This window comes from Taudactylus pleione, unplaced genomic scaffold (genome assembly GCF_031769625.1).
Source record: "Taudactylus pleione unplaced genomic scaffold, aTauple2 ptg000520l, whole genome shotgun sequence".
Classification (NCBI taxonomy): domain Eukaryota; kingdom Metazoa; phylum Chordata; class Amphibia; order Anura; family Myobatrachidae; genus Taudactylus; species Taudactylus pleione.
In genome coordinates this window covers 640744-666306 of record NW_028284922.1, presented here as the reverse complement: position 1 = coordinate 666306, position 25563 = coordinate 640744, and the positions used below count along the sequence as shown (strand labels likewise).

General features: G+C 46.6%; 1 protein-coding gene across 2 annotated transcripts in view; it reads right to left on the bottom strand.

Annotated features, from left to right (window-relative positions):
• The window catches only part of SEL1L3 (SEL1L family member 3), a 103390-nt gene that overhangs the window by 42045 nt on the left and 35782 nt on the right, over positions 1–25563 (bottom strand). For both annotated transcript variants that reach the window (XR_015870057.1, XM_088450610.1), the window contains exons 7-10: positions 22298–22430; positions 11222–11354; positions 2346–2489; positions 277–476 (exon numbers count right to left, since the gene is read on the bottom strand). Coding sequence is in view for 1 of the 2 variants with exons in the window: in XM_088450610.1 (XP_088306736.1) it covers positions 277–476; positions 2346–2489; positions 11222–11354; positions 22298–22430 (610 nt within the window). In the remaining variant the exon portion in view is untranslated. The remainder of the gene's footprint in view (positions 1–276; positions 477–2345; positions 2490–11221; positions 11355–22297; positions 22431–25563) is intronic.

Below are 25563 nucleotides of genomic sequence, written 5' to 3'. Positions count from 1 at the left end.
TGTGTTAACTTATAAGTATCCGTATATAAATTATATTTTTATTATAGCCTTCCTTTAATATAATGAGAAGAAACCTGAAAAAACACTGATGACAATGAAAGTTTAATTGTCATTAAGACATTTCCTGCATTTGCATGATATTAGGAAATCAAATTAATTGCTAATGACAAAGGATAAAGCTAAGCAATATACCAAATATTTATAGCCTGTATACAGATGTGTCCTTATACACTGTGGCTTCAGTCGCACCAAATAGCCCCTCTTGGTAGTACCAACCTGGGCTGGATCAGAAGGCAGACCTAGACCAATATCATATATAACGGCAAGCATGTACGATGCTTTATGGTACCCACTGCAGCTGGCGTCCCGCAGGGTGGGAACAATGGCACTGAGGTGATGAAAACTGTAAGATAAATTCTTCATAGTACCTCCAAATATATTTTTACCAAATTGAACAACTGGGTCATTTGAAAAATCTAGGAAAAAAAAAGAAAAAAAGAAATGTAAGTATAATTTTATAGGACTCAATGCTAAAACCACAGCACTACTGACAGGGTGTGGTGTGAAAAGTCAACATTCAGAAGGTAGACACCAGGATGCTGCAAGGTTCTGATTGTCACCAGTCAGAATGCCAAAAATATGAAAATGTCGACAAGGGTAAAATCTTAACATGTTCATAAAGTCAACCAGCGTCTGTAGCCGCTTAGCATGCTGGTCCCAGTCATTGCTAGTAGACCAGGACACAGTATATGTGATCAGAGGCGGCACAGGAATGTCTGCAGCTGGTGTTTAATTGCTGGGATACTCATTAGTTGCTCTCCCATGTGCAGCATCACACCTGTAACTTATTTCACTTGCAGGGGCTTGGTTCTAATTGATGTTTGGTGATTGGTCTGTGTGTGTGTTAAAAGACAGCCAGGCCTTTACCTCTTTGTCAGTTATAGCTACATGCCATGGTGTAAACTAGCCGATCTGAATTCCTGGCAAAAACTCTGTACTGCTGGTATCCTGAATTCTTGTCTGCTGATCCAGTTTGATCTATGGTCTCTTGCTCCCTGCATCGCCTATTGTTATATGTATCACCTTACTTAATATTGGAAAGTGTCAATTGTTTGCAGTTACCATTATCAAGCTACCTATTGTTATACAGCTCCTAACCCTAACTTCCCCCCGGGGGTGCCTAACTCTAACCCCTCCTTCACCTACCCTAACCCTCCCTGGGGGGGGTGCCTAGCCCTGTCTCCCCCGGAGCCCTATACCTAACCCTTAACCCGCGGCTGTCCGCGCCCGCCCCCCCGCTTACATTCGTTCTGTATGCCGGGCGTCGGGCTCCCAGCATAGGTATTTCGACGCCTGTCATTAGTCCCCTGTCGGGATTAGCAATCGGGAATCCGGCAGTCGGCATTTCGACCGTCGGCATCCTGACTACATACCCAACCATCTTCTATATATAAAATGAAAAGCTTTTTAAGTATTTTGTACTTTGTACGAGAGTATTTTGTACAAGAGTAATCTAAATACACCAAATTGACTGCACATCCAGGCCAGAGGTCATCTGTGCCCATGTTCCTACAACAATTACCAAAACGTTCGATAAGGATCAGTTTAATATCAATCGGATCATTGATGGCATGGAGTCACATCAGTCCACTGTGATATCAGGTCAGCAGCCTGATCACATTTATCTGTACAGTACAGTTGGGTGGTTCTTTAATAAGTATTGTTAACAGCAATTGCTCAGCTGAGTGCTCCACAAGGCTTAAAGAGAGGAAACAGACATAGATACTCCAAATATTACCTTGGCTTATTAAGGACACCTTATATTGCAGGTTTTATCAACCTTTCTAATGTTCTGGTATACAGCCACAGCCGTTCCATTTACGGGATGTCCGTGTGTAACCAGTTTAGGAGAATGAATACACTGATTGCTCTGACCCTATTCAGACTGAGGGGGAGATGTATCAAACCTTGGAGAGAGATAAAATACCAACCAATTATCTCCAGTCATTTTTCAAAAATAGCCTTTAAAGTGGCAGTTAGATGCTGATTGCTTGGTACTTTATCTCTCTCCATTTCTCTCTGTTCAAGGTTTGATACATCTCCCCAAAATCTACAAAATAACAATGGTTAGGCATGGATGATTTTTCTGGGGGAGTTGGGAGTGTCAGGTGACACTGACATCATTTTATTAGGTCATCAATGAGAGTCCTGGCTACAGTTCATATTAGAAATTCCGCTCTGTCCATGGCACTGCCAGTTAGTCTTGATAGGATTGGCTATAACAGCAGAGAGCACATGCTTTAACAACGTCAAATGGATATTAATAGCAATAAGGCAATTCTTACCCCAGGGAATACACTCGGGAGAGCTCAGCAACCTAAACAGATTACTGTATTTATTGTGGTCCTCTTTTGTCCAAGGTTCCAAATTAGAAGTAGGTCTGTCTCCATATTTTAGGAGCAGGTCTTTGTAATAGTTCCTTGCTGCGCCTGCAAATGAATAACATATATTAGAATACACTTTCAGAGGTAAGTTTTATGCTTGAACTGTGCCAAAGAGAAAGCAAGAGAAAATAAAATAATAGGCCACTGCCTGTGTAAGTAATACTTGGCAGGTATTATCCATACAAAAATACGGGTGTCGTATAAAAGATCAACGGTGTCTAGATAGACACGCAATATATAGACAACAGATGGTAGACAGACAATAGGTCGGAAGGTGCAAATGGTCGACACACATATGGTCGAGACAAAATGGCAAGCACATTTTTTTGTACATGAAGACTAATCTTCACCCTAAATCTAACCCTCCTCCTAGTGCAGTGGTTCCCAAACTGTGCGCCGTGGTCCCCTCAGGTTAGTGGTCCAGCACCAAATTAAATTACTTATGGTCAGTTTACAGTAATGTAAATATGTGGACAAACAGAAGCACAAACCTGTCCACCACCACATAACTGAGCCTAAGGATGACAGATGAGCACAATTTACATCACTTTACTACTTTACTACATTTTCTTCTGAAATTCTCTATAACAATCTTTTGGATTAGGGGCGCCGTGAAAACAATACTGATACTCTAGGGCGCCATGATTCAAAAAAGTTTGGGATCCACTGCCCTAGTGCCTAATCCTAATCCTCCCTGGTGACTGACCCTAAAGGCGGGTATCCACTATCCGATTAAAATGAGCGACTGAATGATAATGATATTGTTATCATTCAATCGTTCATTAATCGTTCACTAATCGGCCATGAAAATGTTGAAAACGACCAGCGATGCGCTGGTCGTTTTTGACATCTATCATCGCCTGAACATGCTGGTCAATCTGCTGATAATGACAGATTGCCCATGTTCAGGGATGAGGGACGGTGAGCCGGGGGGTTCAGGTGACTATCGGAGTGACTGTGGCTAGGTCTCCTATTTGCGGCCGAACCCAGGTTTGGCCAGACCTGCCCAGAGGCGCGGAGTCTAACTCACTTGGTGGTTTTCTCCAGTGACCCCTCCAATTGGGATTTGGTTTTCCGCTGCACCAAGTGAGCAGGTCGCGGCCCTCTGGACAGGTACCTGGGAATGGCAGAAGACTGGAAACTATATTACGTTAAGTTATTGCTAGAACACTGGAACACAATTAGAAATCCAGATCACCGGCTTGCATGAGATTACTGAGAATGTACTGAGAATCACTAAGAAATCCAGGAGTTGACTAGCTCAGCAGCTCAGGGAGATGTGGACACAGGCAGGTACTGGAGTTTGCTAAATATGCAGGAAAGCACAAACATATACTGGGGATTGCACATACAAGAGTAGAGTAGACTCAAGGAATATATTGGGAATGCTAGAAATGTGGTACTGGACAAAGGCCAAATACTGGGAGAGCTAGAAATGCTGGTACTGGGCAAAGGCAAAATACTGGGAATAATTATATATGCAGGTGCAGATTGCACAGACAAGACATATAGAGAAGATAGGCATACACTGGGAGAGTGCTAACTGCAAGTGCAGATTTGCACTGACAAGACACAGAGCAGATTGACACAGACATGTGCTGGGGGGTCCAGCTGTGAGCTAATTAATACCAGCAGGTAATCCGACACTTCAGTGATACAGGGTAATAGCCACAGGAAAGCTGCAATAGAATTAGCAGCACATATACAAAGACACACAGGGAAGGGACATGAAACACTGAAGTACTGTGAGAAAGCTAAAGTCTCAGAGTAAGGTTTAGCATGGAAGCTAATGCAGGAAACTGGGAAACTGTGAGCAGGCTAAAGCAACACGCTGAAGGATATAGCACAGAGCAACAGTTGGAGTAACACAGGCACTTGGAATAACGAAGTTGAACAGCGTCTTCCTGGAGTTCTGGAGGCGGATTTATACCCAGGGGTAGCAGATTACTGAAGCACAGCATCAGCTGACTGAAATCATGCTACCTTAGGTTAGGAGTACTGTCACATGAGAGGAACTGTCATGGCGGCGCCCATGATGGGAACTCCGATCCCCAGCACACACAGCCGACCATGGAAGCTCGCAAAAAGCACCTAAGGCAGAAAACTCAGCCCACATCCATCACTGCACCAGACGTCTGACCGCAAGGAAGTCAGGGGAAGCTGGCAAGGAGGTGAGAGAGGCCGATCCTAGACTGAACCCTGACAGTACCCCCTCCTTTTAGGGTGGGCACCGAACACCCATAAAGGCTCAACTGGAACTCTTCAGAAAGACACAAAAAATATATTTGAAAAACACAGGAAACTCGAAAATCTTGATTGAAGATACAATAAGAACTGGAAATTTAGAAGAACAAGGTTCCCAATACCAGATGGATTCTGAGACTAATAATTGGAAGAAATAGTCAACTTGGTCCAAGAAAGGTTGGTCACCAGGAAGTCATCGATTCTTCTTCTTTTTCCGAGACTTTTTCGGACCACTTGAAGAAGAAGAAGACTTAAGTTGCAAAGTGTCTTTCATGGGAACTACCGAAATTGTTTTTTCATCGTACTCAGGATCATAGTCAGAATCTGTGTTATAATTCATCATCCTTATGCCTCCTTGAGTCTTATCCTTCTGGACAGGTTGTTTTTGTACTGGACCTTTTTGAGAAGGACTCAAAGAAATGCATCTGAGCTTAATAGCAGTGGGTGGTACCACAGAACTGGAGACTTTGTTGAGATGAGTATCCTCGAGAGAACTGTAAGGATAAGTTGGACCAAATTCTTTAATGACTGCCGCAGTAAAGGCTACTAAATCTGACAGCATCGGATCCTTTGAATCATAAATAGGCTCAACCCAGTCCCAAGCTTTACCTCGGAAAGATGAAATTATAAATTTTACTACATTAGTAGGCTTGATTTCAGACCATGGAGAGGATTTCATAATAGCGATGAAATGATCCACCAAAGCATAATACTGCGTTATATCTCCATCAAAAAAAATGGACATAGAAACATCAGATGGATCCTGAGGTATATCTTTAAATGTAGTGCTAGCATCATCTTGTGAACCTCTTAACGGATTGGGCACTAAAGCATTTGACTTTGACACAACACTAGAAGATTCTTCCTTGAGTAAAGAACCGGAGATCTTTCGTTGGGATACAGATTTTGAAATCCCTTTTTGAGATGTAAAACTTAAGACTTTCCCCTGGACTATGAGACTTGATACCCCCTGCCAGGGTACATAACTAGAAACCTCCTCTGGAGGTATGATGCTTGAACCCCCATCTTGGGGAGTAACACTTGGAAACCCTTGTTCTTGGGGTACAAGACTTGAGACCCCCTCCTGGGGTAAGACACTTGAACTCTTCTTCGGAAATGTAATACTCGAAATCCCCCCCTGGGGGATGGCACTAGGAATCCCATCCTGGGGTGAGACACTTGAAGTCCCCTCCAGGGGAATAGCACCACGAACCCCATCTTGAGGCATTACACTGGGAACCCCATCCTGGGGTAAGACACTTGAATTCCCCTCCTGGGGTATAACACTGGGAACCCCATCTTGGGATGAGGCACTTGAAATCCCCTCCTGGGGTATAACACTGGGAACCCCATCTTGGGATGAGGCACTTGAAATCCCCTCCTGGGGTTTAACACTGGGAATCCCATCTTGGGATGAGGCACTTGAAATCCCCTCCTGGGGTATAACATTGGGAATCCCATCTTGAGGTATAACACTTGTAACCCCATCCTGGGGTGAGACACTTGAGGTCCCATCTTGGAGAATAACACTTGAAATTCCCCCTTGGGGCACAACACTGGGAACCCCATCCTGGGGTGAGACACTTGAAATCCCCTCCTGGGGTGAGGAAACTGAAACCCCCTCTTGGGGTGCGAGGCTTGAAACCCCCTCCTGGGGTGAAAGACTTGAAATAAGGACTTTCTCTTGAAACGTAACACTTGAAATCCCCTCCTGGGGTATAACACTGGAAACCCCATCCTGGGGTAGGATACTTGGACCCTTGTCCTGGGGTGAAGAACTTGAAACAAGAACTTTCTCTTGAAATGTAACACTGAAAATCCCCTCCTGGGGTATTACACTGGGAACCCCATCCTGGGGTGAGACACTTGAAGTCCCCTCTAGGGGAAGGACACTAGGAACCCTCTCTCTGGGTAAGAGGCTTGAAACCCCCTCCTGGGGTAAAGAACTTGAAATGAGGATTTCCTCTTGGGACGTGACACTTGAAATCCCTTCTTGGGGTATAACACTAGAAACACCCTCCTGGGGGATAGCATTTGAGGCCCCTTCCTGGGAAACAAGATTTGAAACCTTCTTTTGGGGTGAGAGACTCAAGGCCCCCTCCTGGAGTACAGAACTTGACAGTCCCTGTTGGAGTATGGGACCTAAAACCCCCTTTTGGGGAAGCTGACTTGGCTTTTCCTTTCGGGGTACGCAATATGAAACCCCCTTTTGGGATGCAAGAACACAGACTTCCTCCTGGGGTGAGTGGCTCAGAACCCCCTCTTGAGGTATGGAACTTGAGACCCTTTCTTGGGGAGTAACACTTGAAATTACGGTCCGCTCCTGGGGCATAACACTCGAAATGAAGGCCTCCTCCTGGGGCGTGAAACTCGAAACGAAGGCCTCCTCTTGAGGCGTGTAACTCGAAACGAAGGCCCCCTCCTGGGGCATGAAACTCGAAACGAAGACCCCTCCCTGGGGCGTGAAACTTGAAATGAAAGCCCCCTCTTGGGGTACAACAATTCTAACCCCCTTCTGGGGTGAGAGATTTGAAACCCCCTCCTGGGGCATGAAACTTGAAATGAAGGCCCCCTTCTGGGGCGTGGAACTGGATACCCCCTCTTGGGGTGCGAGACTTGGGACCCCCTGCTGGGGTGCGAGACTTGAGACCCCCTGCTGGGGTGCGAGACTTGGGACGCCCTGCTGGGGTGCGAGACTTGGGACCCCCTGCTTGCTGGGGTGCGAGACTTGGGACGCCCTGCTGGGGTGCGAGATATGGGGCCCCCTGCTGGGGTGCGAGACTTGGGAAACTTGGCTACTGACTGGAGTCCCGTATTGGGAAAAGCAGAATCCGGACTGGGACTAGAACAGGCAGAATCCGGGCTGGGACTGATGGAAATGGAATCTGGGCCGTGACCAGTAGAAGTGGAATAGTGTCCCTGACTTTAGAAGGTTGAAATATCCTCCCAATATTTCTTAGACGAGGGTTGAAGCATCTTGCAGCAAGGCCCCAATCGAAAACTTGAACTTTCTTTTGCTTAGTGGACATCACCTCCTTATCTGTAACTGAAGAAACGGGAATCACTGATGGATGATGGGGAGAACTGAAAACGCAGACATTAGGAGTCACACACTTGTCACCACTTCTCAGTGGGCGGAGTACAGTCCTTAAGAAAGTGATCGTCATAACCGCAATATAAACACAGATGCAGTTCCCGGCGTCGCTGACGTTCAACCTCAGTAAGTTTAGGGCGCAGGTAACTTTGATGCTTTACTTTAGTTTGCTTGGAAAAGCTGTTAGTCAAGTCAGGAGAAGCACTAGAAAGCTTGGAAATAACTTGAAAAATTTTGGGACGGAGATTTTGTAGTTGTTCTAGAAGCCAGTAGAAACTCTTGAAAGGTTCAGGGTCACGAATATCAGGAAATTGGGGAACCAGAGGACACTTGAGAGGTTCACTAGAAAATTTTTCATCTGTAGGGGTAATTGAAACTTCGGAACGAAACTGTGGAGAATTCACTGGCGGAACTTGTGGTGTGTCTGGGGACAAAGCAGCTAGAACTGAATGAATAACCATCATTTGGCTAGAGAGTTCTTGCAGCTGCTGTCTGACGGATTGCAAAGCTGTCTCATGTGCAGACACATGAAAGAGTAAATCCTGAAAACCTGCTTCAACCTGGAACCCGGCGGCTTGCATATTAGGCTGTTCAAACTGTCACAATCTGGTGAAAGTGATCCTCTGTGGAGGACGGTGAGCCGGGGGGTTCAGGTGACTATCGGAGTGACTGTGGCTAGGTCTCCTATTTGCGGCCGAACCCAGGTTTGGCCAGACCTGCCCAGAGGCGCGGAGTCTAACTCACTTTGGTGGTTTTCTCCAGTGACCCTTCCAATTGGGATTTGGTGAGCAGGTCGCGGCCCTCTGGACAGGTACCTGGGAATGGCAGAAGACCGGAAACTATATTACGTTAAGTTATTGCTAGAACACTGGAACACAATTAGAAATCCTGATCACCGGCTTGCATGAGATTACTGAGAATGTACTGAGAATCACTAAGAAATCCAGGAGCTGACTAGCTCAGCAGCTCAGGGAGATGTGGACACAGGCAGGTACTGGAGTTTGCTAAATATGCAGGAAAGCACAAACATATACTGGGGATTGCACATACAAGAGTAGAGTAGACTCAAGGAATATATTGGGAATGCTAGAAATGTGGTACTGGACAAAGGCCAAATACTGGGAGAGCTAGAAATGCTGGTACTGGGCAAAGGCAAAATACTGGGAATAATTATATATGCAGGTGCAGATTGCACAGACAAGACATATAGAGAAGATAGGCATACACTGGGAGAGTGCTAACTGCAAGTGCAGATTTGCACTGACAAGACACAGAGCAGATTGACACAGACATGTGCTGGGGGGTCCAGCTGTGAGCTAATTAATATCAGCAGGTAATCTGACACTTCAGTGATACAGGGTAATAGCCACAGGAAAGCTGCAATAGAATTAGCAGCACATATACAAAGACACACAGGGAAGGGACATGAAACACTGAAGTACTGTGAGAAAGCTAAAGTCTCAGAGTAAGGTTTAGCATGGAAGCTAATACAGGAAACTGGGAAACTGTGAGCAGGCTAAAGCAACACGCTGAAGCACAGAGCAACAGTTGGAGTAACACAGGCACTTGGAATAACGAAGTTGAACAGCGTCTTCCTGGAGTTCTGGAGGCGGATTTATACCCAGGGGTAGCAGATTACTGGAGCACAGCATCAGCTGACTGAAATCATGCTACCATAGGTTAGGAGTACTGTCACATGAGAGGAACTGTCATGGCGGCGCCCATGATGGGAACTCCGATCCCCAGCACACACAGCCGACCATGGAAGCTCGCAAAAAGCACCTAAGGCAGAATACTCAGCCCACATCCATCACTGCACCAGACGTCTGACCGCAAGGAAGTCAGGGGAAGCCGGCAAGGAGGTGAGAGAGGCCGATCCTAGACTGAACCCTGACAGAGGGTGCCTACGCTGAGCGACTGATCGTTCAGTGTAGGTGTCACGTCTGAGACTGGAGTAGAGGCTGTGGTGGGCCTAAGTTGGGGGAGGAAGCGGAGACGAGGGGCCTGGATGTATGTTCTCCTCATCCACAGGTCTTGAGTGTTGGCGAGACCTGGGCAAAGGTGCGGAATCTAACCCACAGGATGGTGTTCGCCAGTGACCCCTCCAATTGGGATTTGGGCTTAGCTGCACCCCGTGAGCAGGTCGCGGTCCTTTGACCAGGTACCCAAGCCCTGCAGGGATAGAGACACAACACCCGTGGCCCAGAGAGGTTATGCCTGCTAGGCACAAAGCAATGCCCTAAGCGTACAGTAATACACCTTGACACGAGGATCAAATATCAATAAGGATTTCAAGTGGAGAGCGACCCACGGTTACTTGAGAATTCCCCAGAGATGGAAGGCACACAGGTAGAGGTGGTATACACTATAGCACGGATGTTCACCAGAGACGAGAGGCACACAGGTAGAGATGGTAACACTGCTGCACGGATATTCACCAGAGACGTTTAAGGCACACAGGTAGAGATGGTAACACTGCTGCACGGATATTCACCAGAGACGTTAAGGCACACAGGTAGAGATGGTAACACTGCTGCACGGATATTCACCAGAGACGTTTAAGGCACACAGGTAGAGATGGTAACACTGCTGCACGGATATTCACCAGAGACGTTAAGGCACACAGGTAGAGATGGTAACACTGCTGCTGTAAGGAAAATAGGAACCTGGACCGGGAACTCACTAAGGCACGCTAGGAGACAACCGTTGTTCAGGCAACTTCCTGTAACCTGTGGAACAGTTATATACCCAGGGGAACCCTTAGACAGGTGCACAGCATCAGCTGATCACAGACCAATCAGGAAGGAGGATACAGTCACATGGGCCGACTGTCATGGCGGCGCCCATGTCCGGACTTGCGATGCCAGACACCAGCCCACCAGGAAGCCACTGCGTGCGGGGAGAATGCTCAGCTTCTCCCCCGCCGTCGCGCAAGCTGCCCGACCACCCAGGATGACAGGGGAAGCCGGCGGCGCGGTAAGCGGGAGCCGATCCCCGGGTGAGCCCTGACAGTAGGCAAAGCACAGACTGTGAAACGACTGTCATAATCGTGCAGTCTTTTCACAGTCTGCTAGTGGATGTGCCCCTTAACCCTCCATCAAGTGCCTAAATCTAACCCTAGCCTATCCTTAACCCTCCCCCTAGTGCCTAACCCTAACCATTCCCTTACACAGCCTAACCTGTTGAAAATAAATCATGAAAAAGCATGCGTCGACCATTTGTCCCTGTAGGTCATTTGTCAGTTGACCTTTTGTAACTGTCGACCTTTTGTCCCTGTCGACCTATTGTATGTCGACCATGTGGTGTCGACCCATTGAGTGATTATCTAGACACATTGTTGATCTTTAATTCGGATACCCATAAATACATACATGAGCAAACGGTGATATAGTTCTATGTACTTCATGTTACTGGTACTAGTTGTCTGTAGTGTACTTACACTGGGTTTCCATGTTCTGATTCTGCAGATGGGTAATGGAATGCAGCCGCACTATGTCTTTAACGATTGTACACCTGCTATAGTAGTCTCCTATCTGATGGTAAATCTCATGTTCCGGCAGATGGTTCCATATCTACATTAATACAAACTGAAATGAGAAATAAACTACTTTCTTCTTATTAATCAGCCTCCTGTTAGTCTTTCATTTCATGATGCCAGTTTGCAGTAAGGGGGTGATTCAGCCTCATCGCAGCTGCTAACATGGCAGCAGCTGCTATAGCACTATTATGGTAATGCGGCAGGAGGTGTCACGCCCCCTACATGCATTACTGATCCGAGCTGCGTCCTTGGATGCAGCATCAGATCATCTACGTGATCCTCTGTCAGTGACTATGGAGTCAGCAGACAGAGATCCTGGCCTCTTCCCTCCCTCTCAACGTAGGAGACACGCCTCTATTTTGGGAAACGTTGGATGTCGCTGCCCCCTCCTGCCCAATCACTGACAGTCTACTGCCGGACAATGTGCGGGATTGCAGACCCATACAGCACATGCGCAGTACGGGCACAATCGGACATGAGCGCTAACCATCGGGTTAGCGTACATCTCTGAATCCGCCCCTATCTGCATAGGTGAGTCAATCTAATAATTGTATTAGTAATCATATATATTCTAAAATATAATTTGCATCACTTGGCAGACAGACATTGTCATGTGATTGTTGTTTACTTCTTACAGCTGACTATTATATTGTAAGTGCATATACTGTAGTGGTTGAGCTTACACGCTAACCCAGAAGATAAGTCAATCTCCCATGTCACATGTACTGTTTTGGAATCAGTAGACAAGAACAAAGAATATGTAAGCCTATATGGCTGCCTACAGTGTCACTGGGTAAATGAAATACAGATAAGAGGTAAATAAACAATGTGCATATATCTTAGTTAAGCAGCATGTTACGTGTAAAGATTGTGGTGTGTATACTATATTATATAAATAATTTCCTTTTAAGTAGTTAGAATCTTTTAATATGCATCCGTATCTGTAAACTTCCCAAAATGACCCTTAACAGCATAAAAGTCACCAAAGGGCTGTTTATTTCTGTGTAATATGCTAGTTATTTAGGCTACTTTCATTTATTCTTTATGCTCATAGGAACAAAGTTACAAATTAGCTGTCAGTGTCATCTAAAATGTTGGGTACACCCTGGAGCGATGTTGTTCCCATTTGGACAAATGGTGCAGTGTGTATGCACGATATGCGCGCTCCTGCGGACACATGGGTCGTTGTCAGGTGTGATGTGCTGCGCATATTAATGAAGTACGGAACAGGTGATTGTTCAGTCCTTCATTAAACGTGGCAGTGTGTACCGGCAATCATTCGATGTCCAAAGTGAAGGCAGATCCCCCTGAACATCGTCACGATTGCCGGTCGTCTCAGTGTGTACCCGGCTTTAGAGGTCTATTCATAAAGCAGAGAAAAGCCCTGTTTTGTGCTGTCGGCTATTCATAGAGAGGGTAACGCATGGAAAAACATGATGTTTCTCCAGCGCTGCCCCTACTTCATTCATGTATCGCGTCACCATAGTGTAGTATGGTGACAGCGATTCCTGAAGCAGGAGAAAAGTAAATGTAAAGGGTCACAGAAGCGGTAATGATTCGCTGTAATCATTTTCCTAATAAGCGAAGGATGAGTAAAAACATTCGCCCATGGCTGTCTGAAGTCCCTAGTGATGGATCCGCCCCCCGGTCTCCCATCGGTCCCTGCTCCGCCTTCTCCTCACGTCAGCATGCCAGCACCCATAATGAAATAGCGGGTCAGATCCTGAGGTGAATGCACATCATCCCACGCAGGCGCACAGAGAAGCCTCTAGCAGGCAGCAGCAGCTAGCTGCTAATAACATACAAATTTCAACTGAGCATGCGCAGAGATTATAAAGAGAAAGAAAACACGAAAAGACCGGAGTGTTCTCAGGGAAGACTGATCCCTGATGCCCTTTTTTCCACTTCCCATCGCTTCTCTGTTAGGTCTTTATGAATTACTACTAAAAGTATCTAAAGATCGCAATGAAGTGTTGCGATCTCTTGGGAAAAAAAAACAACAACTCCTCCTTAAAACTGATTTTCATGAATAGACCCATTAAAGTGCCGGAAGTTTGAGCTCTCTCCTAATTTGATGTGATCACCCAGAAACAATCAGGACTCTGTAATACAGAGATTTAGGGGCTGACTCAGAGTTGGGGTCAAAGCAAAAACAAATTGCACATTTGCACATCGGCACTGTAGGTGAAGCAGATTTAAAATGTGCAGATAGATTTAGGGGTATATTTACTAAAGTGCGGATTTACATAAGTGGAGATGTTGCCTATAGCAACCAATCATATTCTACTTATCATTTTATCTAGTAGCTTCTAGAAAATGGTAGCTAGAATCTGATTGGTTGCTATTGGCAACATCTCCACTTTTGTAAACCTGCAATTTAGTAAAAATATATCCCTCAGAGTTGAGAGGGGCGTGTCCAAGCTGAATTCTAAGTTGCAGTGTAAAAATAAACATGACATTATCGAGTGAGGACAATGCTCATGGTGACATCACTACTGATTCAGAGGTCTGCGCTGCTGCGTCCGCATTTGCGTGTGTTGCTGGAGTCGTGACTGTGATGATATGCACATGCTAGTGTAAGACCCTCAACGGTATGGGATGATAATTCTTCTTATAGCTAAACTGAGAGTCACTATTTATTGATGTTTCCCCTGTGATGAGGTATGCAGTTTCTGGTGCTTTTTGCAATGTAATAAGGCAATTGGTATTTCAACACGCTTGCTATTATTAACAACTACTTTTATGAGAGAGAACAAGTCTGAAACAAAGGTACTTATACTTTATGAACATTTAGCTTACATTAATAAATACGATCACAGTTTGTTACATATAACTGACAGCAAAAAATTACAGTTTTTATTTTGCGTCTGTAGAGACAAAACAAGTTAGATCATGGCATATTAGGCAAGTTTAGACACATTGGACCAGATCCTAATATAACTAACCTACAATTTATCTAAACAATATAGACTATTTTAACTAAAATAGTTCATACATTGCTGGCCAAGTTCTTCTTTAAAGGTGGTGCACACTGGTTTTGATGAAATTTGATACTCTGCTATTATACTGTCCTCTCCTCAAAGCTCCACTGCTCAATGAGGCAATGCTTACTTCCTATTGCCAATAAGGCAGGGATATTTTGTTACAATTGCTGAAACTCACAAGAAGGTATGCCGCTAATCACAGCTAAGTTTCTTTCTCTACCTAGTTGTACTTTTCCTGCGTAATGTCAGATAGGAACGATGCTGAGTCTATGGGGATGGCACTGTTATCAATTAACCTCACACTGAAGTACAATAGGTTTTGTAGCAACTTAAATAATGTAGATCCGGATTCGATCCACATAATCCTTGTGAGCAAAGTAATGTATAAGATGTAATTTAAGCTTCCAGTGACAAGTGCCGGCGCCTGTCTATAGGTGATGTGCCAGACAGACTGGATGGAGCAGTTGACAGTTACTTAGGGTGGTTAATAGGAGACTTGGGACACTGGCCCTCATTCAGAGCCGTACGCTCTGAGCAGAGCGCACGCTCTGCATGAGGGCCGGGCTCCTTTTTCATGGAGCGTCCTCCTGGACGCTCGTATAGCTGTGGGTCACCACCCACAGGCTATACGAGCGTGCATTTTGATGGCCGCGATGGTCGTGACCATCGAAATTGCGAGCCGGAGCCTGCGGTTGAGGTTTTCAACCGCAAGCTCCGGAGTGATTTTGGCTCTATCAGAGCCAAAATCACTCCCACTGACATCACTAGTGATGTCAGTGGGCCGGCTTCTGACGGGAGGCGTTCCCGTGGGAACGCCCCCGTCAGGGAGGCACGCCCCCGGCACGCCCACCAAAGGGGGCGTGCTGTCAATCAACATTGACAGCACGCCCCCTTTGATCGGAAACAACGAGCGAAGGAAAGTCCTTCGCTCGTCGTGTCTGGCGCATGCGCACGACGGAGCTCCCTCCGTCGTGCGCATGCTCAGTGCAGACCATCGACCCACTTGCGAGCGTACAGCCGCTCGCGAGTGGGTCTGAATCAGGCCCACTGTCTCTGTTGTCACTCGCTAACTGCAGGGCAATTTTAGGTACTTGTAGGTGTTAGTCTCTTTATGGAGTCCATAACTATATAGCTGTACTGGCTACACTTGATATCGGAGTTGTAGCAGGGGAAGTTTTCTAGCCTAATATCAGTACTAGACTGCAGTTTGTGTATTCTCCGCTGGGCTTGGGAATATTAATGTGAGGCTGTTTTGGATGTCATTACAGACCTTCTCCTGAAGTTGCATATGCCGAGAAGACTGTCACTCCGCCGGGGGACTTCGCCTCCTTTGTCGAGTCCGGCCCTCTCGGCACTGGGTCCAGATACGGATGCCGCCCCGATCCTTCTCCTTCCCCAGCAAGCCCGCCTCTCTCCTGTCCGTCAGAGAAGTCCGTCCCCGCTACTCCTGCTTCCTCCTGCATATCGCTCATTCCGGTCCGGTCGCTGATCTCCGTACTCAGGTAAGTTCTCTCTTAACGTAGCTCTGCATCACTAACACCTCGGGACTCCCAACCGTTTGTTGGGCACCTCCTTATATACCCTACGTCTGGGTCTCACGCTCGCGGCGGTTCTCCTCCCGACGGTCCCGTGTGCCCAATTGCTGCTCCTGGCTTGGGGACAAGTGGAGATTCCCCTCCATGTTCAGTAGGGAGACCCCTGTCCCGCACCCCGCCATGAGCAGGAGTCCATAGCAGTGGGGCAAATCATAGTCCCGGGGGAATACATGGCCAGTTCTCAGCATATAAACATGGCATATAAATACCCTTACTTGGCACAAGCATATGTACACAATAAAGCCTTATAATAGTAAAACATATATTATGTGCAAATAAATAGGTATTATACTCTAAACAATACCCTAAACACACTAAAAAGGGATTCTCCCCGAACTCGGGGATATCACATTAGTATCAGCCCTTTTCCTGGTGCAATAGCCAGCGACTGAATGTGCAAGCACTAAGACATGTGCGTCTCTGCACGCTGTAACACCGCCAGTGCTCATTAGATGATACTATCGGTGCACCATCGACACTTGCACCAGCCCTATGGCAGGTGTGGTTTCTCCATCTGACTATGGCCTCTGTGGCTGTGCATCTGTGTACACAGCTGCTTTCACTGACACGTCCAAGACACTCCCCTAACACGCACATGAGATGGACTTTTTTGCGTTCACTTCTAGCCACCTACCAGTCACCTCACAGGAACGCCCATCACTTTTACACAGTTGCAAATATTCGCTCAACTACGTGAACATCGGAAGTGCATGTACAGAAATCGGTGATTGTTTTCCATCCTAATCCACCCCTGACAGAAGGTGAATACTTCTGATGATGAGATGCAGGCATGGTGTTGGGGTTGGTTTAGGTAAGGTACAAGGACAGTGACAGCACAGGTAAATGCTGGATCCAAAGAAGTGAGAAGCAAAAGACAAGGACAAGGACTGACAAGTGACAAGGAGACTAGACAAGAGATAAAGGGGAAGAAGGAAAGAGGCAAGTTGTAGAACAGACAAGATACAAGTGACAGCATACTGTGCATGGCACAAATGTGCGGAAAGGGTGAGGGATAAGAGGTATACCATTATTAGATCATGTACCTTTTCCCCATGTTTTCAAGATTAGTTACCTGTTATTGCACTCATAGATGTTTTATACAGAGGTCCTGATTCAGCAGTGCACGCTAGTGGGTATGCGTTTGGTATCCCAGAGGTCTCGATGCCGACGCTCCTATTACCGGTGCTGAAATCCCAACGCCGGTCAGATAAGGTAAGTATTAGTGTGTTAGGGGGGGGGTTAAGATTAGGCACTAGAGGGAAGGTTAGGGTTGGGGAGGGTTAGGCACCGGGGAAGGGGAGGTTAGGGTTAGGCACTAGGAGGGGAGGGTTAGGTACCAAAGAGGGGGTGTTAGGGATAGGCTAGGGAGAGGGTTAGCATACCGACCAACAAGTGTCGGTGTGTTAACCGTTTTGGGATGCCGGCGTCGGGATTCTAACACCCGGGATCCAGAGCGCTGGCATCTCATACCGATTCCTGCTAGTGCACTGCTGAATGCAGATTCCCGAGCACATGACCCGTTCTGCGCAGATGCATACAATACCGCTCGCAGACTGGCAGCAGACTGTCAGTGATTGACAGTCTGCTGCCCTTTGTGGGCGGGGAGTGGGCAGCGACGGCGTCCGTTTCCTGAAATGGAGGGGTGTTGCCGCCGTTGGGGGGGAGGGAAGAAGCCAGGATGTCCATCGGCTGACGGAGATTTCCTCTCAACTGCGCCGATTATCTGCATGACCCCATGGGTAACCTTAGCAGCCCGATGTTAAGCATATTATCCGATGCTGCGTTGGACAACGCAGCTCGGATAAGTAATGCACAGGGGACGTGATACCTCCTGCTGTATTACCATATCTGCAAAGATCGCAATTGCAAAGCTGCCTGCGTGCATACATCATATATCTATAGCCTGCGTGCATACATCATATCTATAGCCTGCGTGCATACATCATATATCTATAGCCTGCATGCAGCTTTGCAATTGCGATCCTTGCTGGATCAGGCCCAGAGTGTGCAATTTGGGCCACAGATTTGCTAATGTGCATGCGCGAAAGCACTTCCAAAGTGAGTGACAGGTAGTCAGCATTTGGGAGTGGTAACGAGTGGGGTTTGAAAAATGCTGGCGTGTCAGATCGTTTAAATCTCGTTTCATGGGCGTGCACAGGGGCGTCAGAACAATTTTATGCCTGCACGCAGGACGCGTAGCCAGCCCAGGGTCTCTGACTCACTGTGGCAGCAGCTGCGGATGGTCAGGGGCTCTGCTTTACAATATGAACAGCACCTGCACTGCATGGAGAAGGAGGAGGTGTAATGTGCGGTGTTTTAACAAAAAGACCGCACATTACACCTCCTCCTCCGTGTGGTGCAGGGGCCGTGCAGCCTATTGCACAGCCCCTGACCGCCCGCGCCCGCTGTGCCTTTTAAATCTTTGAGGGGGTGAACCTCCCCTTGCCCCCCTGTTCCAACACCTGTGGGCGTGCATAAATTAGCTATTGTTTGAGGCTGGTCAAACTTGATTAACAAGCAGTGTGGCTGCCTGATCTGCGTCAATGGTACCGATGTTTACGCTGTTGTACATCGTCGGACGGATATGAGAAGGCAGCAGAGGGCGTCCCTATGCTCGGCTATGATTCATTAACAAATTTTGGCAACTGCGATCCGTGACAGAATGCAGGTACGATTACATCAGCATAAATCTCAGAATCAGGCCCTTTGTGTGTGTCCACATAGTCATTAAGTGGCACTATCAGGGCCGTAATTAGGGGTGTGTGGGCGGCACCACTGCTCACCCACGGTCCCTGCATCTGGCTAGAATGGCACCCTGCATAGATAGATAGATAGATAAATAGATATGGTGAAATGCAGGTAGGATGTGATTTATAAACTTAATAGGTTGATCATGTGACATGATATAGAACTGTCAGTTATCAACTATATCTGTTCCTTATCCTGCAAGTTACTCGTTTCTTGTTCACTTATTAGTTTATGTATTCTGTAATGCACTGCGGAACACTTGTGGCGCCATATAAATAAAGGATGATAATGATAATAATCTATTAATATGTCTACTGACCTTGTAATGTAAGCTTATTTAACCTAAATGATAGATAGATTATAAACAGATGGATAGTAATGGCAAAATGCATGCAGGAAGAGATTTTGTACCTCAGTAAACTGACCACGTGACTTGTTACATCATAAACAGCCTTTGTGATGTCACTCAGCTTTTATAGAAAGGTCACCATTTTGTAGAGATTTGTCAGTTATCAACTCTATCTGCTTATATGACATATCACAATGTAAGGTATGCTTACTTTAACCCATAGCCTCTCAGGGCCTAATTCAGACCCGCTCGAGAGAGCTGAGCGCTCGCAAGCGGGTTGATGGTGCCCAAGTGCGCATGACGGAGGGAGCTCCGTCGTGCGCATGCGCGAGACCCGAATAGCGACGGCCAAGCCGTCGCTATGGGTCTCGCACCAAAGGGGGCGTGCTGTCGATAGTGAGTGACAGCATGCCCCCTTTGGTGGCCAGAAGGCCGCTCCAATTTTAGGTAGGACGGCCCTGATTCAGAGCGAGCGCTCTTGTCAGAGCGTCCGGCTCTGAATCAGGCCCTCAGTTCTCAAGACCCCAAACAGTGCTTGCTTTGCAGTTCTCCTCACAGAATCACAAGCTAGATAATTAGCTCCACCTGTGGATCTTTTAAAATGTGTCAATGAGTAATGACTACACCTGTGCACCTGCTGGGTGACCTGTAAAACGTGGCCTGTTTGGGGTCCTGAGGACAGAGGGCCTCATTCAGAGGCGGTCGGAGGATGCAAGCGGTCACTCAGAAACTGGGCGGCCACTTGCATCCTGACCGCCCGCCTCTGTTGCAGTCGTTAGGCTGTGGGTTAACACCCACAGCTCTAACGACCGCTCGGGTGATGGTCGCGATGGTCAGAGACCATCGCGACCATCGGGGCTTACGACGAGACCCTAGGGTAGGGTCTCACTTGTCGTAAGCCCTGGAGAGCTTCTGGCTCTGTTTGAGCCGGAAGCTCCCCACTGACATCACTAGTGATGTCAGTGGGGCCTCCCACAAATGGCAGGCGTTCCCATAGGAACGCCTCCGTTTGGGCTGCCACCCCCCCGGCCCGCCTTCCAAACGGGGCGAGCTGTCAATCAACATCGACAGCTCGCCCCCTTTGGAAAGAAACCCGCTACGACCAGCGCTGTGGTTCGTAGCAGGTCTCACGCATGCGCACGATGGAGCCGGCTCCCTCGTGCGCATGCGCACTGGCAAAACATTGAGGCGGCCGTGCGGTCGTAGACCGTACGGCCGCCTCTGAATAAGCTCCAGAGTTAGAGAATCACCGCTTTAACCTAAATGCTATCTATGATAGATAGATAGATAGATAGATAGATAGATAGATAGATAGATAGATAGATAAATAGATAGATAAATAGATAGATAGATAGAAATTGTAAAATGCAGGTAGGTTGTGTGTGTGTTAGAGAACTGTCAGTTATCTGTTGATATAACATGTCACAATGCAAGGCATGCTTATTTTAACCTAAATGATAGATTATAAATAGATGGATAGTAATGGCAGGCAGGAGGAGATATTTCATCTCAGTATACTGACCATGTGAATTGTTACATCATAAACAGCCTCTGTGATGTCACTCAGCTTTGGTAGAAAGGTCAAGATTTTGTAGATAAATGTCAGTTTACCACTCTGTCCGCTGATTTGCCATGTCACAATGTAAGGTATGCTTAATTTAACCTAAATGTTATATGAAAAAAATGATGGATAGATAGATAGATAGATAGATAGATAGATAGATAGATAGATAGATAGATAGATAGATAGGAAATAGCAATGATGAAATGAAGGTAGATGTGATTAATAACCTCAATAAGCTAATCATGTGACGTGCTATGGAACTGTTAGCTATCAACTGTATCTATTAATATGCTTACTAACTGTGTGGTGTAAGCTTATTTACACCCTTGAAAAAGGCCAGAATGAGGCCGAAACGCATTGGGACTAAGCTGGACACCAAAGACACTACACAGCAACAGCTGATCAAGATTTTTATCCGGACATCACCTTTCATCGCACTGAATCCAAAACGCGGTGTTCAAAGTGTATCCTGCACCAGCAGCTGCCGAACGGAGCACGCAGCCGCGGTGACCAAAGAGCATTCTGCGCCAGCAGCCGCCAAACGGAGCACGCAGCCGCGGTGACCAAAGAGCATTCTGCGCCAGCAGCCGCCAAACGGAGCACACAGCCGCGGTGACAAGACGGCCAGGCTTTTTCCCAGGTACTGACATCAGAGCCCAACCCTCGAGGACGTGGTAAGTACCCAAAAACGGGACTGGTACACACGCTGACACAGCTACATGGCTATTCCTGCGGATCATCCACACAGCCGGCCGACTATGTATACAAATCTGTACGGTATTTACAATACCGAACTCAGCCCAGTGGGAAAACAAACATACCGCACAGGACTTAACCAAAAATACCAAGCACAACCCCCAATTCCCCTCCCCAATATCGCTCCCGACCTTACGCCAACACTACACACAACTTGTCTGTAAGTCCTGTTTAACAAACCGCAGCCGGGTATGTAATATAATTTATTTTAAACCAACGTAAGTGATGTACGAATGAAATTCCCTTCAATGTTAAAATAAAAATTATTGTTTATTTTATAACACTAAAGACTCATTATGGTGTTATCATATCACATTATATTACATTGTATTATATTGTGTGACAGTATGTGACATAACTGTCGCTCGTTAAATTATCACACCACAGGTTACATACAAAATAGAGGGGTCTATTTACTAAGCAGTGTTAGGAGACAGAGTGAAAAGTGATAAGGTGCCAGCCAATCCGCTCCTAACTGCCATCTCACAGGCTGTGTTTGAAAAATGACAGTTGGGAGCTGATTGGCTGGTACCTTATCTCCTTTCACTCTGTCTCCTAACATTGCTTAGTAAATAGACCCCAAAGATACATAAGGTTAGCGCTTAGGAAGCACCAAAAGGTGCAAGATTATATTGACGGATATTGTAAAGAGAGGTTGGTGACCTTTTAACCTAAATGGTTAAGGGTGCCACCGCACAGAGCCCAGTGTCCTTGCATCTGGCTAGCAGGATGCCTAGAAACGCACCCTGCAATCATAATCTCTGCAGCAGTGCCACCCGGAGCATCCTTAGGACGCATGAGACTTGCACACCTCTGCCCTTACAGCTTCCAGGAGCATCCAGGTATTGCGGTTATTCCCGGCAATAGTGACCACGCCCCCTCTGTATGACATCATGTGGGGGCGTGACCTTCACCAGAGCTGGAACCCACAGTTACATCACTGGGCCCTATATATACAACCTACAAACTGTGTATATATACCTCATCGAATTGCAGAGCCCTGAGCCGATAATACTTCACAGGTCCGAAGAATCCTTCCATGCCGACCACATACTTGCTGCCTCCGAGAGCCATGTACCCAACTGTATCATCATAATAGATGTCCTCATCCAAACTTTAAGAAAGATAAATACTTAATTAGTGCACAAACAAGTGACATATAGTAACTGCCTCTGTACAGAGTATTGGTTCAGATGGCTATTTACTCTTTTCCTGTGAGTAGTTGCATCCATGTTAAGGAGCAGCAAATTAATTAATTTTAAGCAATATTTCTAAAGAAATAAATTGCAAGTTCATTTGCAATTATTACACAAAATCTTTTTCAACTTCACATTTGTATGATGTGGTTGAACCATTGAACCATACAGACAGACAGAGCTGTTCTGTCTGCAAGAGAATAGTATTACACAATGACACCTTTGTGCACTGCTATGTAAATAATGGCTTTGTTTGTTCTAGCAATGACAGAAGATATGTAAGAAGCCATGAAGAAACTAGGTAAGCTACAAAGACACCAGCACCTGCAGAAGCAGTTCCAAGGGCTTATTTTCTGTATTGTAATGCAATCATTTATTTATACTAACTACTATCCGTAGATTGTGTAAATAATATATAAAATACTTTAACATTAGCAAATACCATCAAACATTTAACAATGACCAGATCCAGATTTACATAACGTGTTTGTGTCTGACCAGTTAAACGCAGTTCATGGGCGTGCATAAATCATACTTACCTACATTGCTGGGCAGCTTTCCGGGAGCAGCAGGAGGGGACCTGCTGCTCTCCTCTTCGGGGGGCGGGGCCAGTCGATAGACGGCATTAGGCCACGCCCCCTTTACAGAAAACCCCCGTGATTCGCGGGTCCGTGAGGAGGGGGCGGGGCTAAACGACGCGATTTGCCTCATTTAGCCCCGCCCCTTCCCGACGGACCCGATAATTTCAGGTAATATCTCCCCATCCTGCCCACTTCACTAGGAAGTGGGCGGGATGCGGGAGATATGCCTACTCTTCCGGGATCGCGGGGGGTTACCCGAAAAATCGGGAGCCTCCCGCGATTCCCGGGAGAGTAGGCATGTATGGCATAAATGAGCTATTTCCTTCTCAGCATGAGCGCTCTCAACGTGTCAGAAGCGCAGTGTTTGCGGCTGGTGAGACTTGCCGCATGTGCTGCATTGCTGCCTGATCTGCATCGATGTTACTGGTGTTTATGCTGGTGCATGACATCAGACAGATATGAGAAGGCAGCAGTGGGGGCGTCCCTATGCTCGGATAAGGTTTGGATACATATATTTCCGCAGCTGCATTCCGTGCAGGGGCGTATCTATAATGGGTGCAGGGTGTGTGGTGCACACGGGCCCCTGACCCCAGGGAGGGCCGCACCGCACACCTTGCACCCATATTATTTAAAACTTACCTCTCCGAGGTCCCGCGCCGGGTGTCAGCGCTTTACAAAAAGCCGGAAAAATGGCCGCCCTGGCCATATTTCTGGCGTTTTGCGCATGCGCAGTGGACTCCAGGCACACTCTAGTGCCCAGAGCCTACTAATGCTCCGATGGCCGGCCAGCCACGTCAGTCGGCTGCCGGGAAGAAAGGAGGAGGCCCCAGACGGGGAAGGCACACAGGCCTCCTCCTCTCTAAAGACGCCCCTGATTCCGTGCGAAAGCGCAGCTGCAATTGCATTAGTGTACATCTCAGAATCAGGCCCATAGCCCTGAACCTACACCACATGCTATATATTTACTATATGTGAATGTTTAAATAAAATGGTAATAAAAGTGGCAGGATTGGGCGATGAACTGAATGTAAGGGGAGAAAGAAGGACAGCAGAATTGGGATATGGAGGACAGGGAGGTGTTGTCAATGGAGAGTGAGATGCTTGGAGAGGACTTTATAGGGGGAGATTTTTATATTAAGTGAGAGAAACATGAGAAAAAGGAGAGTTGTAGACTCATATATAGAGAGTACAGGTCTAATTAATTTCATGGCAGAAAGCTTGATTATCTTCTTAATACGTGACATATATTAGAAAGCTCTTGAGTCTCCGGGTTTTGGCCCATCCTTTAGCAGTCTCCTAGATGCAGCAATGCTGACCCCAGATAGTATATCTTTATTTGAATTAATTACAGCAGCCATTATAGACAATTTTATTTCTTATTTTGTTCTTATGGCAGCTGGAGCATCCACTGTCACATCTGCTGGTGACTGGTATATGTATTTTTGTGTCCCATACTATGTCCTGATGGACATCTGATGATGGAGTTCTGCACTGCATACTGGTGGGCATTAGATGATACTAGTAGACATCAAATAATTGGTCTAGGAAATGTGCAGGTCCTTGCACTGAATACTGAATGATGGATCTCTGTGCTGTGAACATCAGACAGTGGAGCTCTGCATTGTACTTTATATTGATTAGAATCACCAAGTCAACAATGACCTTCTCACTGCCAAAGTCAATAGTTACTTCTCCATTTTCATTCTTCTCAACCTATCTTGAGCTTTTGACAGCGCTGATCACCCTTTCTCCTTCAAACCCTCCACTCTGTGAATCGGTTCTCTCTTGGTTCCTCTGTGAATCGGTTCTCTCTTGGTTCCTCTGTGAATCGGTTCTCTCTTGGTTCCTCTGTGAATCGGTTCTCTCTTGGTTCACCTCCTACCTCACTAACCATCCTTGGGCACCTCCTCTTCTCCTTTTACACCTCCTCCCTTGGGGAACTCATCAGCTCGCAAACTCACAGATGGATAGTGGATGCTTTCCTGTACTTTGGGATTAACTAAGACCCAGAACAGAGGCTTGGAGTGTAATGTGACAGCGGTATTCACCAAGGAGCCCCACAAGGAGGTTTGGACATAGCTGCATCTGACACGCAGGTTGTGATCCCCTGATTTGGTTCCCCAGTACACGTGCCAGTGTACACTGCAGTGTAGCGGAATACGTCGTAAAAAGTATAAGTGTAGTGAACAAGCTGGGTCAGAACCAGGCGGGCGAAGCGGTACCAGAGGTCAGACGGAAACAGGTCAGGAACGAAGCCAAGGACAGGAGTGGACAGAAATAAGAAGAAGTAATAATAATGCTGGAGCAAGGATGGGAGCCTATACCCTGGCAAAGTAGAAGTGTCCAGACAGTCATCATAAATCATAATCTGCTACTTGCACCTATCCCTGATCACGACCTTCCCAAGCAAATATGTGTATTTTCCTGGACTGCTTGCTTGCAAATATGCCCTTAGTGTACTTGGCCAGTG